Source organism: Rana temporaria, chromosome 4 (genome assembly GCF_905171775.1).
Source record: "Rana temporaria chromosome 4, aRanTem1.1, whole genome shotgun sequence".
NCBI lineage: Eukaryota > Metazoa > Chordata > Amphibia > Anura > Ranidae > Rana > Rana temporaria.
In genome coordinates this window covers 119,189,427-119,213,070 of record NC_053492.1, presented here as the reverse complement: position 1 = coordinate 119,213,070, position 23,644 = coordinate 119,189,427, and the positions used below count along the sequence as shown (strand labels likewise).

Sequence of the window (23,644 nt, the reverse complement as noted above, 5' to 3'; positions counted from 1 at the left end):
ATTGCGGCGGACATATCGGACACTTTTGACACAAATTTGGGACCATTCACATTTATACAGCGATCAGTGCTATAAAAATGCACTAATTACTGTATAAATGCGACTGGCAGGGAAGGGGTTAACACTAGGGGGTGAGGAAGGGGTTAAATGTATTACCTGGCTGTGTTCTAACTGTGTGGGGGGAGGGGGCTGACTGGGGGAGGTGACCGATGCTGTGTCCCTATGTACAAGGGACACAGATCGATCTCCTCTCCTCTGACAGCACGTGGAGCTCTGTGTTTACACACAGAGCTCCACGTCCCTGCTGTGTTACCGACGATCGCGTGTACCCCGCGGACATCGCAGCTAACCAGGTACACGCAACGGCTCTTCAGCGATGCGCCGGGACAGTGTTTACCCGCTGCGCGCCACCCAGTGGCGCGCGCGGGTAATGCTTTTAAAAAGACGTCCAAAGTCGTCCACCCGGCACTTGAGAGCCGCGCTGTTGACGTCTTTTGTCAATAGCGCAGATCTGAAGTGGTTAAAGTTAGGGTGCGTGTTATACGCCTGTGCGTGTTATACGCCGATAAATACAGTATTTTATAGGCATAGGTAAACCATTATTTCATTTTCTTAGAAAAACCAACCTTTCTCAATAAGATTTCAGTAAGGCCTTCTGGCTTCCAGAGCCTATGGTTTCTAGGTTGCGGGCCCCCCTTCCCTCCCCTCCCCCCCCCCCCCCCCAGCCCGCCTCGGGGCGCGACCCTTCGGCGCGCTATCCGTTGACCTCTCGTGGGCCCGGGCGGTACCTCTCCTGCTGATGAACCGGAATTCGGAGTCTTTTTCCATACCGACCCAGGGGAGCTCCTCTCCCCTTTTTTCCACCCCTCCGATACCCCTTCGGGAAGTTTGATGGTGCGGTATTGGTCCATCAGGTCCGGGTCTACGCCTCCGAGTGGACGCTTTTGGGTGAGTGGCAATGGAATCTTTTACATTAGTCCATTTTTATAGGAGGAACACCCGCATCCCGCCATCTATCTATATGGCTGTGGGTGGCGGGCCCTCTTCATGTTCTTTTGTTATTATGCTCCACTTATCTGCATGTATCTCTTTGTATGTATTTTTTTTTTTCTTATAGAACCTATGGCAGCGTCTAACTAATACTCCCTGAAGAAGACCGCTACTTTTAAAAGGTCGAAACGCGTAGGGGTGTTTTTTCGCCCATAGTATTTGTATACTCCACAGTACTGTTATGCTATGTCTGTACTTGTTCTATCTTGTGTTTTTATTTGCTATGTATAACTTATGTTGTCACTAAGCTCATATCTTGAGTCCCCACTGTTTGGGGCTTTTTGAACATTATATTTAATAAATTTATACTTTTTTATTTTTTGGTACGTATCTATTCTTTGCTGCAGCACAAAGCCCCTAGGGGTAATTTTCTCTTTTCTCATGGTTTCTAGGTTGATACAGGATTCTTGAACAGTAGCAGATTGACATTGACAAGATCTTTTTACCTGTCTGAAAGCAATGGGAGGAAGTCTTCCACCTTACCCCTAATATAATGAGACACCTCTCCCACCGATCACCAATCACCAATTCTCCACTGACTACCAATGCAAGGAGACATTTCCTAATAGAACACAAATGTGAAGGGTCATTACACCGATCACCAATGTTGGGAAGCATTTAGGGCCAGATTCACATAGGAGAGCGGCGGCGTAACGTATCATAGATACGTTACACCGCTGCAATTTTTCATCGCAAGTGCCTGATTCACCAAGCACTTGCGATGAAAACCTACGCCCGCGGCCTCTGGCGCAAGGCAGGCCAATTTAAATGGACGTGTGCCATTTAAATTAGGCGCGCTCCCGCGCCGGACCTACCGCGCATGCTCCGTTTCCGAACTCCCGTCGTGCATTGCGTGCCGTGACATCATTTTTTCGAACGGTGACGCGCGTAGAGTAATTCCGTATTCCTGGACGGCTTACGCAAATGACGTAGATTTTTAAATTTCGACGCGGGAACGACGGCCATACTTTAGACAGCAATACACTTGCAATACGACGACTAACTTTGCGACGGGAAACAAGACTTGCGGCGACGTAGCGAACGCGAAAATCCATCGTGAATCGCCTTAACTCCTAATTTGCATACCCGACGCTGGTTTACGACACAAACTCCCCCCAGCGGCGGCCGCGGTATTGCATCCTAAGATCCGACAGTGTAAAACAATTACACCTGTCGGATCTTCTGGCTATCTATGCGTAACTGATTCTATGAATCAGTCGCATAGATAGAAACAGAGATACGACGGCGTATCAGCAGATACGCCGTCGTATCTCCACTGTGAATCTGGCCCTCAGTCTCTAACCACAAATGTAAGGGGGCACTTCCTCACTAACCACAAATGTAAGGAGCACCTCTCCACTGACCACTAATGTAATGAGGCATTTCTGCACTGACCACCAATGGCAAGGGTAAATTCTCCATGGACAATCAATGTACAGGGTACTTTCTCCTCTGTTACCAATGAACACAGCGTCTCCCCGAAAGGGATGTAGTAGCAAGGGAGGGGGTGGACATACTGACTAACCCCCAGCCAGAACGGCTCGGATTATGGGGGCAAGCTTACTGAGGAGAAACAGTAAGTGAGAAATTCAGACAAAGAAAAAAAACATCTAGAAGGGAAATCGAAAGAAAAGGTAAGTGAACCAATAATGCACTAGCTTAAAGCGGATGTAAACCCCAATTTTTTTTTTTTTTTTTGCTGTCACAGTGTAGAGTATAAGATTTCCTATCATCTGTGTCTAGTCTTGACACACAGAGTTAATCCAGCTCTGAGCAATCCTCTTTTATTGTTCAGTGAAATAAAACAGACTTCCAGATAAAAACCTGTCTATTTAAAAAGTCCTTACCGCCCCCTTGCTTCGAGTGACAGGTTATTTACATATCTCTCCTGGATGTTATCATAATATGAGGTGATCCACAGTTCATTGACAAGTGACCAGGATGTGTTATGTGGGGAGAGAGAGAAAGAGAGAAATCCACCCTCCCCCCACATAACACAGATGATAGGAAATCTTATACTCTACATTGTGACAGCAAAAATAAATAAATATTTTTTTGGGTTTACATCCACTTTAAAGGAACCTATTTAGAAAATAAAAAACGGACCTTTACAACCCCTTTAAGAACATTGGGGGTTATCCACAAAAGGGATACGCCGGCGTATCTACTGATACACCGTCGTATCCCTGTTTCTATCTATCCCTTTCACGCCGAGCGTACGCATATATGCGTCCTCGGCTTTCAGGGGTTGTACCGGGATGATGCCTGCAGCCGCAGGCATCATCCCGGTACCGTTGTTTAGAGCGGGCGATCGGCTTTCCAAACATAACAACCGATGCGGCTAAAAGCCGCTCGGTTGTTATGCCGGAGGAGCGGGAGGGGACATCCCCCCCCTCCCGCCGCCTCTCGCCGCTCTGACCGGGCCTCCCGTCCCACCGGGAGACCCGATCCACGATCCGGCACCTCCAGCGTCTCGGCGCGCTCTGAAACAAAGCCGTAAACGGCTTTGATTCAGTGTGCGCATTGAAACCACGGAAGCGGCGTCATGACGTCACTTCCGGGTTTCTCGGCTGCCAATGGCGCCGGATTTAAAAAAGTACACAGTATTCAGAATCGCCGTTTTCGGCGATCTGAATACTTTGAAGTGCAAAGGAGGGCTCGGAGGTCTTTTAGACCCCGATCCCTCCATAAAGAGTACCTGTCACGACCTATTGCTGTCACAAGGGATGTTTACATTCCTTGTGACAGCAATAAAAGTGATCAAAATGTAAAAAAAAAAAAAAAAAAAATGTAATATTAGAAAAAATAAATAAATAAATAAGAAAACAAAAAAAAAAATTTTTTAAAGCGCCCCCCTCCCCGCGAGCTTGCGCAGCAAAGAAAGCGCATACGGAAGTCGCGCCCGCATATGAAAACGGTGTTCAAATAACACATGTGAGGTATCGCCGCGATCGTAAGAGCGAGAGCAATAATTATAGCACTAGGCCTACTCTGTAACTCTAACCTGGTAACCGTAAAAAAAGTTTAAAGCGTCGCCTATGGAGATTTTTAGTTACCGTAGTTTGTCGCCATTCCACGAGTGCGTGCAATTATAAAGCGTGTCATGCTTGGTATCTATTTACTCGGCATAACATCATCTTTCACATTATGCAAAAAAATTGGGCTAATTTTACTTTTTCATTTTTTTAAAATTCATGAAAGTAAATTTTTCCCAAAAAGTTGTGTTTAAAACACCGCCGCACAAATACCGTATGACATAAAATATTGCAACAATCGCCATTTTATTCTCTAGATTCTCTGCTAAAAATATATATATAATGTTTGGGGGTTCTAAGTAATTTTCTAGCCAAAAATATGGATTTTAACTTGTAAACACCAAATGTCATACATAGGCATAGGCATGAAAGGGCTATGGAACTGATCCACAGAATCAGTTTACCATAGATAGGCAGAAGATCCGACATGTGTAATTGAATTACACAGTGGGATCTTAAGGATGCAATTCTAGGCCGGCCGCTAGGTGGCGAGGCCATTGCGGCCGGCCTAGAATAGGCAAATGAACACTTACGGCGATCCACGAACGTTCTGACGGGCCCGTCGCGCTAAATCTACGTCGTTTACATTGAGTTACGCCGTGTAAAAATAGGGCTGAGTCCTATTTGACTAAGCCCTATTAAGTATGGCCGTCGTTCCCGCGTCGAAATTTTAAACTCTACGTCGTTTGCGTAAGACTTCCGTGAATGGCGCTGGACACCATTTACGCTAACGTCTAAGCAAATGACGTCGGAGCGACGTCTGTTAGCGCAATGCACGTCGGGTAAGTTACCCGACGGAGCATGCGCAGTACGTCCAGCGCGGGAGCGCGCCTAATTTAAATGGGACTCGCCCCATTAGATTCGGCACGCCTTGCGCCGGACACATTTAAGTTACACCGCCGCAAATTTCAAGGTAAGTGCTTTGTGGATCGGGCACTTAGGTAGAAATTTTGCAGCGGTGTAACTTAAATCGGAAGATTTAAGTTACGCAGGATATTTGTGGATCTGGCCCAAAACACTTTATTATTATGCTGTCTTTAAAATGCTTAATACTGGAGAGTCTAGGTGGGAATGCATGATATATACCTCTGTATATGTGAATAGCATACATCTGGTGGATATCTAAGCACAGTTCTGACACGAGAAGCACAGTTATTCTAGTTATTGAATGAATCACTGAGTGGCCACACCTAGTAACATCGCCCATGTAATCTTAAACAAAAACTTCATAAAACGTAGTTACATAATCTCCTTTTCTCAAATGCCAACCAATGTGTTGGCATTTGTAGAAATAAAAATATGTCAAGTGGGGGCTTAGAGAAATGCATTCTTACATTAGAGTCTAAAGTATCAGAGCCATTTCTTCAGATTTTGCACACGTTAATATGCACATTTTAGGCCTGAAGATTAGCTAAAATTTCCAAAAAAAGTATATACAGTGGGGGCAATAATTATTTGATCCCCTGCAGATTTTGTAAATTTGCCCACTTACAAAGAAATGTAGGGTCTATAACTTTTATCATAGATATATTTTAAATGATAGAGACAGAATATCAATCAAAAATCCAGAAAAAACACATAAAACTAAAAATGCTATAAATTAGGTTCCAGTTCAGTGAGTAAAATAAGTATTTGATCCTAAAGCAATGATATTCTGTCTCTAATCTCTATAATTTAAATTACACCTATAATAAAAATTATAGACCCTTTATTTCTTTGTAAGTGGACAAACTTACAAAATCTGCAGGTGATCAAATAATTATTATTCCCACTGAATAATGTGATAGCTAAGACCCTAGAGCAGTGATGGCGAACCTTGGCACCCCAGATGTTTTCGAACTACATTTCCCATGATGCTCATGCATTCTGCAGTGTAGTGGAGCATCATGGGAAATGTAGTTCGAAAACATCTGGGGTGCCAAGGTTCGCCATCACTGCCCTAGAGAATAAAATGGTGGTAGTTGCAATTTTTTTATATCCCATTATGTTAAAGCACATGTCTATCAAACACAATTTTTTTGTAAAAAAATAACACTAAAGTTAGTTTTATTGCATACAAACACATATATTACCCAATTTCTTGCTAAAATATAACAGAACAAGTTACGTTAAAGCGGTGGTTCACCCTTAGAGGGCACTTTTCCCCTTAGCTTCATGCTCGTTTTTACTAGGGGAATCGGCTATTTATTTTAAAATATGTGCAGTACTTACCCGTTTACGAGATGCATCCTCTCCGTCGCTTCCGGGTATGGGTCTTCGGGAGCGGGCGTTCCTTCTTGATTGACAGGCTTCCGAGAGGCTTCCGACGGTCGCATCCATCGTGTCACGATTTTCCGAAAGAAGCCGAACGTCGGTGCGCAGGCGCAGTATAGAGCCGCACCGACGTTCGGCTTCTTTCGGCTACGAGTGACGCGATGGATGCGACCGTCGGAAGCCTCTCGGAAGACTGTCAATCAAGAAGGATTGCCCGCTCCCGAAGACCCATACCCGGAAGCGACGGAAGAAGATGCAGCTCGAAAACGGGTAAGTACTGCTCATATTTTAATACAAATAGCCGATTCCCATAGACCGAACGAGCAGGAAGCTAAGGGGAGAAATTTTTTTTTTTTACAAATGGGTGAACTCCCGCTTTAAGTAAATAGTTACCCAACATGTCATACCTTAAAATTGTGCACGCCTGTGAATCAGTGACAAGCTTCGGTACCCAAAATTGTCCATAGACATCACTTTAACCACTTCCCTACCGGCCCATAGTAAAATGACGTCCACAAAGAACTTCTGCCGTTCAGAGTGGACGTCATGTGACGTCCTGGGCTTTCCGGGTGGATATCTGAATGATGCCTGCAGCTAGAGGCATCATTCAGATATCCTTCTAAACTGCCGGCGATTCTGCACAACGTAAGAACGATCATAGCGGCGGTTACGCCGCTAGATCGTTCTTACAGGCGGCGGGAGGGGACATCCCCCCCCTCCCGCCGCCATCCGGTGCTTCTCCGGGCTCTCCCGTGCCATCGGGGGCCCGGAGAACGAATCGTCCGGCGCTCGCAGGAAGCATAGAGATGACTGGTGACCAGATGGTCACCAGTCATCTCTATGACCGTCGGAGGACCCGGGCGCGATGTGATGACGTCACGCCCGGGTCCCCGTAAGTAAACAAAGCCGCGATTGCGGCTGCTAAGCAACCACAAGCATGAGATCGGTGAATTTTTTTTCACCGATTTCATGCTTTCCAGCCTGGAGGAGAGATGTGGGGTCTTATTGACCCCGCATCTCTCCATAAAGAGTACCTGTCACACACATTCCTATTACAAGGGATGTTTACATTCCTTGTAATAGGAATAAAAGTGATAAAAAAAAAAAAAATTAAAAAAAAAGTGTAAAAAAATAAATAAATATATATAAAAAAAAAAAGAAATAAAAATTAATTTTTTTAACGCCCCTGTCCCCGGTAGCTTGCGCGCAGAAGCGAACGCACACGCAAGTCCCGCCGACATATGTAAACGCCGTTTAAACGACATATGTGAGGTATCGCCGCGTGCGTTAGAGTGCCAGCAACAATTCTAGCACTAGATCTCCTCTGTAAATCTAAACTGGTAACCTGTAAAAAATTTCAAATCGTTGCCTATGGAGATTTTTAAGTACCGAAGTTTGGCGCCATTCCATGAGTGTGCGAAATTTTAAAGCGTGACATGTTAGGTATCTATTTACTCGGTGTAACATCATATTTCATATTTTACAAAAAAATTGGGCTAACTTTACTGTTTTTAAATTTTTTTAATTCATGAAACAATTTTTTTCCCAAAAAAAGGCGTTTGAAAAATTATTGCGCAAATACCGTGCAAGATAAAAGGTTTCAATGACCGTCGTTTTATTCCCTAGGGTGTCTGCTAAAAAAACATATATAATGTTTGGGGGTTCTGCGTAATTTTCTAGCAAAAAAATTATGATTTGTACATGTAGGAGAGAAGTGCCAGAATAGGCCTGGTATGGAAGTGTGTATAACTGCCCGGTATGGAAGAGGTTAAAAGCCTTTACAGGCAGGGACATCTTTAAGTCAGGGCAAAGAGGGAAGCTGCCCTGGGCCCCATAATTGTTGTGGGGCTCAAAGCAGCTGCCTCAAACTTGCCAAATATCCCAGTTTAAATTCTCTTGTTCCTTGAAGTTTTAGTCCTGTGCTGTGTCCTGATATGTCAGTGTGCAGTTCTGTTACTAATGATTCCCTATTGCCATGTACAGATGACTTACCTGCAGACCCTGCGTTTACATATAAATAACCTGCATTGATATGTAAATAGCGTCAGCATTAATATTTAAATAGCCAAGGAACCGCGGCATTACATGTAAATAGAGGCAGCATTCATATATATATATATATCATGCCCCCCCTGAGCTCATATTCACCATTACTTCTGCTGAATGCTGCCCACTGGGGAGGTAAAGTGGAATGCTTGAAAGTCCTGATTACAACTGTGCTCATTAAGCCTAACATCAGCCTGTTCTGCAAAGTTAAGTAAATTGGAGGTGGAACCCTTTTCCAAAATAGCATGGTGTCACAGCACCGTGAATACGCACATCTCAGCAGATGCATGAGGGTGTCATTAACAATTAAGGGCACTGCTGTGTGTTTGGTAAAGGGAAGCACATTTCTGTGGTATAAGGAAAGCATTTTTGCATGCACTCCCGACACACACAAATGAACTAAGTCTAAATGTCTTGGTTACATTGGTGGTCAGTGTAAATCTTCTCATTACAGTGGAGCTTGGTGTACAATCCTTTCATTTACACTAGTGGCCAGTGTGAAGGTCCCCCTTACATTGGTGGTCAGTTTAAATCCCTCATTACATTGGTGGTTAATGTGAATCAGGGCTGTGGAGTCGGAGTCGGGGGAAATTTTGGGTACCTGGAGTCGGAGTCGGAGTCGGCAAACAATGCACCGACTCCGACTCCTACTAAATTTAGATTGGAATAAAAAAAAAAAAAAGCAAGTTTAAATGTCCCAATTCACAAAAAGTTATAATTAATGACTTCTCTACTGTAAGAAGAAAGACCAATGCATGCAGTGCCTCACGTAACCGCAAAACGAACACGTTAAGTGACCGTGAAGAAGCATGCTTTTCATGTGCTTCACTATATGGCACGCAACGCACAATTAGGAGCTGCAATACTTATACTTTCCATAGTGTTGTGTTCTGCTTTTACAGGGAACGCATGTTAGAGAACCAGTAAGTGTCCAAATAAAAAAATTCCAACAGGAGTTTTATAAAGCACTAAAAGAAGTTGAAAAGTATGATCGCTCATCAAAACTTACTGTTGAAGAAGCCATCCTTGTTTATCCAGAGATCGTTAGTGATGTGGCCAGAATAGTTACTGCAATGCCACCCACCCAAGTCAGTGTCGAAAGATTATTTTCAGCCCTAAAAATAATAAAGTCTGACTTAAGAGCCTCTATGAAAGAGGATCTGGCAGAGGCAATTCTCTTCCTTAGAACTCTACATTGAATTGATTTGCATTTGCCTATAACTACATTTCAAGATTAATATAAACCATTTCTAGGTTTTACAGATTTTGTTTTTGGTTCATTATAGATAAGCTTTGTTTTTGTTCTAAAACAACCAAATAATGTGGTTTGTATTTTTGAACTGGTAAAAATCCTGTTCCTGATGTTTGATGTTTTTTCTATAAAACTTTGTTTTCATTGTGTTTGTCTTTTGCTTAAACTGTGCAATACAGTAGACTGTTGGCTTCCCAACCAGTAGTCCTGTGGTAGGTTGCGTTTCTTTCCCTCAAGGAATGTATAAAATACATTTGCATATTAATACAGAGGAGTCGGAGTCGGGGAGTCGGAGTCGGAAGTACATAAAACTGAGGAGTCGGAGTCGGAGTCGGAACATTTATCTACCGACTCCACAGCCCTGATGTGAATGCTCCACATTGGTGGCCAGTGTAGAAACTCCTTTTTATATTGGTAATCGGTAAAAAAAATCCAAACTTGCATTTGTGGTCAGTTTAGAATCCTCCCTTACATTGGTGGTCCATGTAGAAGCCCCTCTAAATTGGTGGTGAGTGTAGAAATCCCCCTTTATTGGTCGTTGATGTAAAATCCTCCATTACATTGGTTGTCAGTGTAAATTCCTAATTACATTGGTGATCAGTGTACATTTACCTTGGTGGTAAGTACAAAATTGCCCTTACACTGGTGGTCAGTGTAAATCCCCCTTTACATTGGTAGTCAGTGTAGAAGTATCACCTTACATTGGTGGTCAGTACAAATCTCCTTGACAATGGTTGTCAGTGTAAATTCCCCCTTACATGGAGGTCATTGTATATTCCCCCTTACACTGGTGGTTGGTGTAAATGCTCCTAGTACATTGGTGTCAGTGTAAAAATCCCTCTTTATATTGGTGGGTGGCGTAAAATCCCTGGCTACATGGTGGTCAGTGTAAATCCCCCCTCACATTGGTGGTCAGTGTTAAATCCACCACTATATACTTGCCAAAGATTTCCTCCAGTCCATGGTGTGCAATCAATCAGTGAGCAGTAATGATGTGCACCAATCTCTTGCAACCAATCATTGAGCGGTAAGGATATGCAGTAACCTCTAGCAACCAATTAGTGAGTGGTAAGGATGTCCAGTATATACAGCATATAAAGAAAGCTGCGCATGGTGTATGCAATGTGATAATAAATGATTCAAATTAAAATTAAAACTAAAAACAACAGCACTTACAACATTATACGCAGCAATATCCAAACATTAAATAAAAATGTGTTGCGCTGCTATAGATAGTGCAATAATTTTCACAATTAGTGCTATTTCATAAATCATATAAAAGTCCAAAAATGGTTATTTAGTGCCTAAAACCATACAGTGATATACAGTGAAACCTTGGATTACGAGCATAATCCGTTCCAGGAGAATGCTTGTAATCCAAAGTACTCGCATATCAAAGCGAGTTTCCCCATGTGGCCAGAGGTGGGGGGTTGGGGGTAGGGCGCCGAAGAGCTTCAGAAACACCCGGAAAGGGCAGAGGACACCTTGGCTGAACTCGGAACTGTTCGGGAGCGGAGTATTTCTGAGATTTCCCAGCATTTACAAACGGCTCAGATCGGCTCTGCTCGGCTCCGATGCCCCCCCCCCGCACCTCAGGCCAAATGCAGTATTGCACACCGCTTTAACTTGAATGCTGCTTGTTTTGTGAGACAACACTTGCAAACCGCGTCAGGATTTTTTAAAATACAGTGCTCGAATTTTGCGAAACGCTCGTTAACCGCATTACTCGCAATCCGAGGTTCCACTGTATTAAAATGTGCAAGTATCTTATTCTTATTAGATGCAACACCCAGTGCTCCCCATAGGAAAAAAGGGCAAATATATCTTCTTACCGGATCATTAGACCTGTTAGCATCTGTGAGCTTTACTTCTCACATTAGGTATAGGCCACCCTCTGCTTTTCCAGCCGCCTTGTGGAAACCAATGATGAAAATCACCAAAGACATATACCCTCTAAGTGGAAGTCCATGCTAAAACGAAAATCCCTGCAGCTATAGACACTCGGGATCTAACACTAACCTATCTAGTCCTGTAAAGAAAAAAATAGAATACCTTTTCTGAAGCTGATCTGATCCAATCCCACACTGAGCTGTCAGCCACAACTTCGCTGTGTAGACGGGTGCAAAGGACACGTCTGACAACAGAAGCCCTATAGTAACTCTATGGATGACATCACTTCCCAATAATTTCACAGCCATTGTCGGCCGTGTTCTCTGCAGAGCTTCCGCCGCTAGAGATTGGGTCGGACTGGCTTCAGAAAAGGTACAGTGGGTATACTCATTTTTTCTTTACAAGGTTATATAGGTTCAGTGCCGATCCTGACCTCCCTGGGGCCCTAAGCAAAATGACATGTCACATTAAAGTTGAGAAGCAGGGGGGATGCTGCTGACAGTGACATGTCACATTAAATTAAGAAGCGGGGGGAGGGGATGTGTCCTGCTGTCGGAAATTACATCTTACATTAAAGTGAGAAGCGGGGGGTGCTGACTTCTTGCCTCTTCTCCCATGCAGCCAGCAAGTTGAAAAGCGGGGTGAGGGACCGAAAATGACTTCTCACCAAGCAGGGCCTCTAGTAATTGGGGGGGCCCTCCGCAGCTTTGCGGGGCCCTAAGCGGCTTGCATAGTGAGCCTATAGGGCGGATCGGCCCTGCATAGGTTAGTCTTAGATCGCGGGTGTCTATAGATGCAGGGATTTTAGTTTTAGCATGGACTTCCACTTTAAGGAATCCTCAGGCCCAACTATACAGCGTGTAAATGAGAAGAGAAAAAACACTCATTGTGCAGCGTCCAATTAAAAAATAGCAGTTTACACTGTGATAAAATAATCTACTTACAGCAGCAAAGTTAAAACAGACATTGGAAAACAAACATTCGTCCCACACCCTCCACGGGCGTCACAGCGTCACTGCTATTTCCTTGCCTTGCCTGATGTACGTTTCATCTAAATAGACGTCTTCTGTGAGGCAGTAGGGGCTTTTACTGCCTCACAGAAGACGTTGATTCAGACGAAGTGTGTGATTGGGGAGCCCAGTAAGGGTGCAACCGTCGGCATCCTGTTCCTGAGACACAGTGGAAAACCGTAAGCGGGGAGGATTTTTGTCACTTCCGGTTTCTGTCTGTTGTTTACTGCCCATTGCCAGCTTAGGTGAGCTTGGGAACAAACTAATCATAGTTTTATCCCAAGCTGAAAGCAGAAGAGACTTCTGGGGTCTAATAAGGGTCTAATAGATCTCAGATGTCTTAGTAAAGATGAACTGTCACTGTTTGTTGTTATCACAAGAGATGTTTACATTTCTTTGTGATAGCAATATAAAGTAATAATAATAATAAAAAAAAAAAAAATAGAATGAAACGAAAATGAAAGTGTAATAACAAAAAATAAATAATAATAATAATAATAATAAAAAAGATATAATAAAATATTTACAAAAATGTGAGGGGTGTACTCACTTTTGTGAGATACTGTATTTACACCATCCTATATTTTTTACCAACAAATTATATTGTGTGTTTGTGCATTATAATGGATTACAATGTATCCCCCCCAAAATAATTGTGTTTAAAAAAATGCTGCACAAATACTGTGTAACATAAAAACCAGCCATTTTATTCTCTAGGGCATCTGCCTTAAAACATATATACTGTTGGGGGTTCTAAGTAGTTTTCTAGCAAAACAATTATGCTTTAGACATATAGGAGAGAAATGTTAGAATTGGCATGACTGAAGGCGGCTAAAGCAGTAGTAAGGCCTCTTTCACACGGAGCGAACCGTCGGCTCAGCGGGGATCATCCGTAATCCCCGCTGAGCTGTCGGCGGACAGGGCGGTTCCCGCACACTGTGCAGAGACTGCCCTGTCGTTCCTCCGCTCTCCCCTATGGGGAATCGGATGAAGACGGACCGTCTGTCCATCTTCATCCGATCCGTTCCGCCAGACGGAAGAAAAATAGGGTTTTCTTCCGTCCGAAAAACCGGATCCTGACGGACGCGGATGGTTGCGGACGTTAGCGGATGCTCCATCCGCTAACGGACGCGATCCCATAGGGATGCACTACAAGTCCGTAAACGGACTTGTAATAAACTGACGAACGGTCCACCAATGTGAAAGGGGCCTAAAGTGTATGTAATAAAGAAAAGAGATGGGTCTCCCATCAGGTTTAAGTAATTATGAACTGCATACTGCATACATGTACAGTACATTGTCACAAACTTACCTACACAGGGAGTCCTCCATGGCTGCGCTGTCACAAGTCTCCCTGGACCCCGGCAGCTTCCATTTTCTCCTGGTCTTCCTTATGGTTTTCCTAACTTTGGCCGTTTGAATGGTCGTGCAGAGGTGACGTCACTCCTGTGCATGCACACAGGAGTCACATCGCAACAGCCTACGTAGCAAGTCATAAATGTGATCTGAGTTGTGCATTTGTGGCTCAGATCACATTAACCGCTGACAGGTAGGGAGATTCCCCCCACCCCAAAGCACCATATTGATGGGGGTGGGCCCCTAGATTCCGGCACACCTCCTATGTGAATGAGTATGGGGCAGGGCTTTTTTTCAGGGGGAACTTGGGGGAACTCAGTTCCACCACCTCTGGTTCAGACCCTTGAGGGAGCACTGCTCAACACAATCACTTGTAAACACAAAAGTTTGGTTTCTGTGTTTACAAGTGACAGCTCTGCACTCTGTGTGTAACCCCCCTGAACTCTGCACTCTGTATGTAATGCAATCCTGGTATTTATTGCCCCTTTAAGACCCTTCTACTGTTTGTGAAATCTGAACGGGGTCGTGGTTGAGTTCCTGCACCTATTTTCTGAGAAAAAAAGCTCTGGTATGGGGTACATAGTACTCCTACCTCTTCACCCAAAAAGTGATTAAAGATAGTACACAAGTTTTAAAAAATTCCTTAATCAAAAAATACAAAACAATGTTCCCTGTTGTAGATCCATCATTAATCACGCTGCCCGCCGCACTGCCAGACCCAAAATAAGGAAAGAAAAAAACACAAAACATCTAGTCTTGTCAAACTGCTTGCGCCTCTGGCTGTCATTTCTTGAATAAGCATTGGGCGGAGTCACCTGATGCCCCGGTCAGTGATGTCACAATGGAGCGGGGTCACCTGCTGACGCCATTGGGTGACTCTGCCCCTTACCTATTTGAGAAATGTCAGACGGTGGAGCAGGCAGTCGGACGAGGCAGTATTTTTTTTCCATTCTGCACATCTCTTTCATCTATTGTATACATTTCTTGGATTCATAATAACAAAGTAAACTAGGAAAGAGTTGATGGAATTTGAACTGTAGAAACGACATGTTCAATGTCAGCTGCTAGCATACTATACTAAAAGCTTAGAAGATCTGCAGTGAAGTCAAGCATTTCTGATGACTAGAGCCAGTTCTGGAAGCATCATTCCTCAAGAAATGTTTTTAGTCAGAATAAGTAAGCAGACACTGCTCCAGTGTGAAAATCTACTGAAAGCATTATGTGCTCCAGGGCAGTTTATGTTGATTCCAGTCACTTGACTGTCAATTGCCTGAGAGATTCTGCTACATCTGATTCTGCTACATCTTCCTTTACCAACAGTTATGAGATAATCCTGCTAATCCAGTCCCAAATTCCATTTCCCACCAATCCAAAAGTATAGAAAAAAATTGGTAAAGATGCCCAAAGGACCCATTACAGTTGCTATTCCACACTCCATCCTGAATAGCCGGTGTTCTATCGATTTGTGCCCTCTGACGAAAAGTGACCAGGCATGCGCAGAACGGAGGGGGATTTCCAGATCAGCTGGAGTGACTTCCACAGAGCGTATGCGCACATCGTAGGAGGCTTTTTTCGACGGAAGTTACCATTGCACGGGCACAATGGAAAACTATGCAAAGAGCGGAGGAACACCGTAGTTGTCAGATTGAGCCCAGCTGTTGCAGGGCGGGTTGTGAGTGTGTTGAAGGGTGGGTTTTGTCTGTGTTGCAACCCTCCATTAGACACAGGAAAAAAACACCGTTTAACACAGTCACAACCTGCCCTGCAACACAGACAAAACCGGACATAGAGCACACTGTAAACCCGCCCCACAACAGCGAGGCAAAATATGACTAATACGGTGTCCCTCCGCTGTTTGCATACCATTCAATTGTGGCCGTCAAATGGTATCTCCCATCTAAAAAAGACTCCTGCTATGTGCACATGCGCTATGGTGAAGTCACGCCAGCTAATCAGGAAATCAGCTGGAGTGCCCTTCCGTTTTGCACATGGAAGGGCACTTTTCAACAGAGGGCACAAATCGACAGAACACCGGCCCCCAAAATAACCTACTGTATGTTGGCATTCAGGTAACGTTTAAATAGTCTCCAGTGAGCATGGAAGAGCAGAGCAGGAGAGCTGCTGATTGACAGTCGGCAACTCTCTGCTCGGGGGGCTGTGAGAACTGGGCCATCTGCGGTTCTCAGTGAAGAGATGCATCTGACTGATGCTGCATCCACCTAGTTAAGTATAATGGGGAAAAAAACTACATTTCTCCTTTAACGCCCCAGTTTTTTCCTGCTGTAAAGGTGTTACCTTCCTAAAAAGTGGTTACATTCATGTAGAAGAAGAAACCACTCAGATATCAAACACAATTATATTAAAAGGTCCAGAATTCTAGTCAGACACATTAGGCCCCGTACACACGGTCGGACAAAACCGAGGTTCAGTTTCATCGGTCCAAACCGACCGTGTGTATAGCCCATCGATCTGTTTTCCTTCGGTCCAAAATTTTAAAACATGCTTCAAAACCGAACCGATGGACCGCTGCCCGATCGGTCCAAACCGATGGTTAGTACACAAAAGCATCAGTTCAAAACCCGCGCATGCTCAGAATCAAGTCGACGCATGCTTGGAAGCATTGAACTTCGTTTTATTCAGCACGTTGTGTGTTTGACGTCACCACGTTCTGACCCGATCGGTTTTTGGAACAATGGTGTGTACGCACATCAGACCATCAGGCCATTTCAGCGGTTAACCGATGGAAATGGCCTGTCGGACCATTCCGTGTGTACGCGGCCTCAGACCTTCTAGGAGAAATATACATCAGATATATATCAGATATATATCATGTTTTCTCTCCAAAAATGTATAATTTAATCCTAATGATTTGGTAGTTTCCAGATTGTGGAACATAGTCTTACAGAAAATGCTTTAGCTTGTCCCTTTAAGTTGGCGTTAAGGGTGGTTTCGATGGACATTACAAAACACTCCAACACACATACAACATATCAAGAAAATGTGGACGTCTGGCCTATGACTGCAATGCGTGGCCTTAATTCCCAAGAATAATGCTGTGACTTCTCTTAACACTCTTATGCCGCGTACACACGGTCGAAATTTCTGACAACAAATGTTCGATGTGAGCCTTTGGTCGGATATACCGACCGCGTGTGGACTCCATCGGACATTTGCTGTCGGAATTTCCGACAACAAATGTTTGAGAGCTGGTTCTCAATTTTTTCGACCACAAAAGTTCTTGTCGGAAATTCCGATCATCTGTATGCAATTTCGACACACAAAAATCCTACGCATGCTCGGAATCAATGATCTAGGCTCGTCGTAGTGTTGAACGTGACCGCGTTCTTGACGTTCGGAATTTCCGACAACATTTGTGTGACCGTGTGTATGCAAGACAAGTTTGAGCGAACAATCCATCGGAAAAAAAATACATGGTTTTCTTGACGGAATGTCCGATCGTGTGTACGCGGCATTAGAGTTTAAAACATTACATTGCACCATTGGAACTAGGCTAGCAGATTCACTTTAATATGTTTTCTATTGTCAGTTCTTCATTATTTCAGTATTTGCACCTAGATACAAATGTTTAAAATAGTCAGTCTGTGAAATAATGTTAATAATTGATTGAAAAGGAATGGAAATACAAGTCTGTTAATATTTGCTGGTAAAAGTACAGATGAATTGATAACTATGTTTGCGGTGCTGTTTCGTCAGTTAACTATCTACTTTTTATGTGTACAGATAAGGCTGACATTTTTTCTTGATTTCACAGAAAACCTTCTCTTCCCAAAGCTACTAAAAGGTACCATTTGAAGCTAATATATTCAGTAAACATACGAGACCTCCAGCACATTTACAGTATATACTGCACAACAGTGAATAATCATTGCTATACATTAATTCCAGGAAAACATGGAGGCACTCCACTCCTACCCTTGGGAGAAAGAAAAACATTGCAGACTGAATTACCATCTGCTGGTGAAATCTGGTATTGCAGTATGTCAATAAAAAGCACTTACGGTATATCATATGAAAATAGCTTTATTCCCTTGTTCAAATTCTAGTTTGGTAACTACTGTATTCAGAAATAAAATAATGATCCTACTGTTATTTACAAAATACATTGTACTTTTGAACGGGTTGCAATCCTGCCAAATGATGGTTAAACATTCATTTAAACAAAGCATTTACATTTTTTTTTTTTTCGAAAAATCGCTTTTAGAGAATTGATTTAGTGCTGATTATATACTAATTGAGATTCTGCTGAATTTCTATCACTGTTAGGCTGTCTCTGCATGACATACATCCAGGGATGGACTGGCCATTGGGACTACAGGGAGTTTCCCGGTGGGCCGATGGCTCAGTGGGCCGGCTTCAGTGACAGCGGACCGCCGCTCACCCTGCGCTCACCCTCCGCTCCTCTGTCTCTCCCTTCCTGCAGCGCTCACCTCCTCTCCCTCCCTGCAGCACTCACCTGGGGGGAACAGAGAAGCAGGGGGGGGGGGGGTAGAGGAGCATGGGGGAGGGGACAGACAGCTGACTCAACAGCTATGGCCTGGGAGTTTCTCACTTCTGCCTAATCTAGTCCCATAAGGGGGGCACCGAACTGATACTTTGCCCTGGGTGAAATAATGTCTAGCTTCCCCATTGGTACTGCCTATAAGAGTACCAGTACCAGCCGTTCTACTCTAATAAAGCAGAATGGCTAGTGGCTAGTGAAGGGGGAGAGGGGGCTTGGGTGGCGGGGGGGGGGGGGGGGGGGGGGTTGTCCGGCCGCCATGAGAGAGACCTGTCAAAGTGGGCCAGTCTGGATGAAGTCCAGGGCCAAATTTTTGTCCCAGTCCAGCCCTGCATACATCAATCTTTTAGGCAGCTTCTGTCAAAGGGACATGCTGGAAAACTTTTGCCAATCAGCTGCAGCCGCTGATCAGTGTATTCTGACAGGGCCAGGTCCTGCTCTCAGAATACAAATGTCCCAGCGAGGGGAAGGGGATTGCTTCATCCACTATGTTTGTGTGGATGGAGGAATCTGTGTAACAGTGTATCAGAGTGAGATCTGACTTCTTAAGCCAATTTTTACTAGCAATATGACTGATATGATTTCAGTAACATATAGAGTTTAGTACTTGATGAATGTACTCAGTTCTGTATAGAACATTGCTTTCTCTGTTTACACATGAAATGTGATAAAGGTTGCATGGGAAAAGTCATGATGTTACAAGGATGGACATATTTTGCTATGAAGAGGAAGCTAAACAGCATTAGATAAAATGTATATGTGAGCCTACAATATGTCACTCTGCCCAGGGTCCTCTTCATCTTCACAAAGCCCTAGAGCCAAATGGAGCCGTCATCTATCTTATTTTAGAACAGTTGTATCCTGCAGCAAAATCTTGCCAAAGTGTCAATGGGAAATATATGAGCTTTTGGACTTTTGGTACCAAGAAGGTGAGTATAGAACAAAAGTTGTTGCAATGTTAAGCAGCAGGTAAAAAAACAAAAGCCATTTTCTTACTTTTGGGAAGAGCGCAATAACAATTTCTTTCAGTTTTTTATTTCTCTGTGTGACCCCATTGGGAAGCTTGCATGCTTCCTTTTCTCTCTTTTTGACACCAGGACAAAGGGAAGCAATTGTTACCAGGAAAGGGAAATGCAAATAACAATAAAAACATTTAGCTAGATTCACAAAGAGTTAAGCCGGCGTATCAGTAGATACGCCGTCGTAACTCTGAATCTAAGCCGTCATATCTTTAAGTGTATTCTCAAAATGAGATACATTTAAATGTAGCTAAGATATGATGGCCTGCACCGTCGTATCTTAGCTTCTACTTAGGCCGGCCGCTAGGGGCGTGAACGCTGATTTACGCCTAGAATGCGTAAATCAGCGAAATACGCCTATTCACGAACGTACGCTTGCCCGTCGCAGTAAAGATACGCCGTTTACTTAAGGCGTTTTCAGGCGTAAAGTTAGTCGAACAAAAAACTTGCCTAGCCAATGTTAAGTATGGACGTCGTTCCCGCATCGAATTTTGAACATTTGACGTTGTTTGCGTAAGTCGTCCGTGAATGGGTCTGGACGTAATTTACGTTCACGTCGAAACCAATAAGTCCTTGCGGCGTACTTTGGAGCAATGCACACTGGCATATGTCCACGGATGGCGCATGCGCCGTTCGTTAAAAACTTCAATCACGTCGGGTCATGGTTTATTTACATAAAACACGCCCACCTCTTCACAATTTGAATTAGGTGCGCTTACGCCGGCCCATTTACGCTACGCCGCCGTAACTTAGGAGGCACGTGCTTTGTGAATACAGCACTTGCCTCTCTGACTTACGGCGGCGTAGCGTAAATACGATACGCCGCCTCAAAAATACGACGCCCTACCTGAATCCAGCTTATTGTCAGCAATTCTAACCCTTTATTAAAAATATGTTTTTTTGGCTGGAGTTGGCATTACTCTTCAGGGTTATGCAATGGTCATAACTTGGATGAGATATAAGGTTGAGCTGGGATCATACCTGATAGGGATAGGGTATAGGTCAGGAGCATACTGTAGGTGTACAATTACTTTTTACTCTTGTTTTTGGTGTAGAAAACCCCTGCTGAGCACTAGTTCGGACCAAGCATAAGTTTGGCACGAACATTGCCCGTTTGGTGAACACTCAAATTTGCGGAGAGCTCAGCGGGATGTTCGCTGAGCGCCCCACGATGCGCTGGTCAGGTGAAAGGCTTTGCCCAATCAGGGTACAGTGAATAGCTTGTTAAGGAGCGGGCTTGAAATCCAGCTGCTGTGTCCTTAACAACAGATGAGTCACCAGCTGTCAACGGGCTTCCTCGCTGACAGCTAAATGAAAATAAAAACATTGCTGGCAATAGAAAAATAAAAATGACATGGGGGTCCCCCCTAAGCCATACCAGGCCCTTTGGGGTTGGCATGGATTTTAAGGGGAACCTCATGCCAAAATTATAAAAAAACAGGCATGGGTTCCCCCCCAAAATCCATAACTGACCCATATGTGTTTTTTGTCTTCTATTTGACACTTTTTTGGTGAATGGGTAGGGGTACTCATTCACATAGGGGGGAGGGGCTGGGATCTGGGGGCCCCCCTGTTAAAGGGGTCTTCCAGATTCTGATAAGCCCCCCTTGCCTGCAGACCCCCACAACCCAGGGCTGTCTGGAAGAGTCCCCCCAACCTAAATCACCCCCTATGTTAAAGGCATGTGGCCTGGTATGGTTCAGGAAGGGATGGGGTGCTTGCTCGTCCCCCCTTTGCTGGGCTGCATGCTCGGATTAGGGTCTGGAATTAATTTTTTTTTCTTTATATATGTCAGTTTTGCTGCAGCAGGTTCTATACAAAGAACAGATGCACCACTCTACAGGAAGATCAAGGGGACCCCCCAGGCACTATATGTAAAGGAATTTTTCATTTTTAATGTTTCACTGTAAGTATCATTAAAATCGATCTTTTAAAAACATTTATTTTTGCATTGATACATGTCCCCCAGGGCAGTACCCGGGCCCCCAAAGCTTTTTTATGGTCAATAACTTGCATATAAGCCTTCAAAATAAGGACTTTTGATTTTTTAAGTTCAGGTCCCATAGACTTTAATAGAGTTTGTGGCTCAGGTCCAAACTTTTTGCATGTTAGGGAGTTCTGGTGCAAACTGAACCGGGAGAGTGTTCGGCCCATCACTACTGAGCACAGGCTTCCCTAGGTTCTCAGTCTAACATTTGGTTCCTAAAGTTACTGATCTGACTTATACACCTGATAGAAGAGAATTACATGATACCTTCACCCCAACATGCCTCAAGTGTTTACTCACCACCACCACCACTCTGTGTCTGTATTTCCATCCCCTCCCTGCTAGAAACTCTGTCCTTCCGATACTTTCTTGCTCTCATGGAGGTGTAAAAACGAGAGTGTCTGCGGATAGGGATGTATCGAGGCTGCCCACACTCTTCCATGACATCTTCATCAGCCTCATTCTCCTCTATGGTCTGCTGTCTCATTCCAAAGACCTGTGTTGAAGTGCATGTGTCAACTCCCATGATGCCTTCTTTTTCTCTGGTAAAGCGTCTCATATCTTCACGCCACCTCACCATGCAAGAATCCTGTGACCTGATTTCATCTCATTTTATCATCACTGAAAGTAAGAAAAAAATAAAAAAAACATCGGTGAGAATATGAACAAGCCAAAAAAGTGCAATATTAACTAGGACATTTTAAAATGTATGTTGGCTAAAAATGTAAGATGGTGATCAGCTAACATAAAGGTAGCTTTGTAAATACAGTGGATATAAAAAGTCTACACAGATGTCAGGTTTCTGTGTTGTAAAAAAAATGAGACAAAGATAAATCTTTTCAGAATGTTTTCCACCTTTAATGTGACCTATAAACTGAACAACTCAATTGAAAAACAAACTGATATCTTTTAGGGGGGGGGGGGGGGTAAAACAAAAAAATTTAAATAGTGTGGTTGCATAAGTGTGCACACCCTCTTATAACTGGAACACAGCAAAGACAGTCATCATCAAGTGGAGAAAATATGGCACAACAGTAACATTACTAAGAACTGGACGTCACCAAGATATTTATGAAAAAACGAGAAGAACACTGGTTCCCAATATAAAAATTATAAAAAATACTAAAAAAAAAATGTTAGCTAGAGCGTGCCTTTAATTTTATAATCACTTTTGTAAGTCCATTTAAATCTACTAGTACATCCAACACTTCCCTCTCCACAGGTTGAAATGATAATCGCACAAAATCGCACAGCACTTGGAATAACGGTACCCAAACGAGCATTGCACGTTTTTCCATTATTCAAAATGTGAATGGAGCCTAAGACAAAGGTGTGTTACTGGCCAGCTCACAAGGTGAAATAAAAGTAAAACAGGCGAAAAATAAATAAAACTGAAGCCTTGTACACACGACCGAGGAACTCGTCGTAAATGAAACATCGTTTTCCTCGACGAGTTCCTTGTTAGGTTTGTCGAGAAACTTGACAAGCTTTCTTTGCGTACACACTGTCAAGACAAAATCTCGTCGTTCTCAAACACGGTGACGTATAACGCGTACGCCGGCAGGGGAAGTTCGATTCCACTGGCGCCACCCTTGGGGCTGCTTTTGCTAATCTCATGTGTTTGCGTGTTAAGTAAAAGTTTGGTAAGAGACGATTTGCACTTTTCAGTCTGTTACAGCGTGACAAATGTGCTATCTCCATTACAAACCCTACTTTTACCGAAGGGGCGCTCCCGTCTCATACTTTATTCTGAGCATGCGCGAGTTTGTGAGCATACACACGATCGTGTTTCTCGTCGTAAACCAGCCCATCGAGAAACACGACGAGGAAATTGAGACTCCCGACGAGGAAAAAGAGAACTTGTTCTCTTTTTTTCTTGTCGAGTTCCACAACAGTTGTCTCGATGAAATACATACACACAACCGTTTTCCTCTGCAAAAAAGCTCTGCCACCAAGTATCTTGATGGATTCTGTCGAGGAAAACGGTTGTGTGTACGAGGCCTAATGCAGCTACCCCTTCATGGCATTCCACAAACAATCTCTGGAGGTTTCTAAAGGCCTTCAGATTAGGGCACTTCTTATTATTAAAGAGAACTTGTCACGTTGCTATTTGGGACAAAATTACCACATTATACTTACCTCTCCTGTCATGTCAGCTTGTAGCTGCCACCAAAATACCTGGTGTCGGCTGTTGTTGAAATAAAAGCCTACATCATCTACTTCGATA

The 23,644-nt window shown here is 43.7% G+C and overlaps 1 protein-coding gene across 6 annotated transcripts in view; it reads right to left on the bottom strand.

Annotated features, from left to right (window-relative positions):
- The window catches only part of NGEF (neuronal guanine nucleotide exchange factor), a 208,131-nt gene that overhangs the window by 143,566 nt on the left and 40,921 nt on the right, over window positions 1-23,644 (bottom strand). For 4 of the 6 annotated variants that reach the window (XM_040348941.1, XM_040348939.1, XM_040348942.1 and 1 more), the window contains exon 2: window positions 21,718-22,038. In XM_040348941.1, the coding sequence (XP_040204875.1) occupies window positions 21,718-21,997 (280 nt within the window). In that variant the 5' untranslated portion in view covers window positions 21,998-22,038. The remainder of the gene's footprint in view (window positions 1-21,717; window positions 22,039-23,644) is intronic. The other 2 variants (XM_040348943.1, XM_040348944.1) reach the window with 2 other exon arrangements.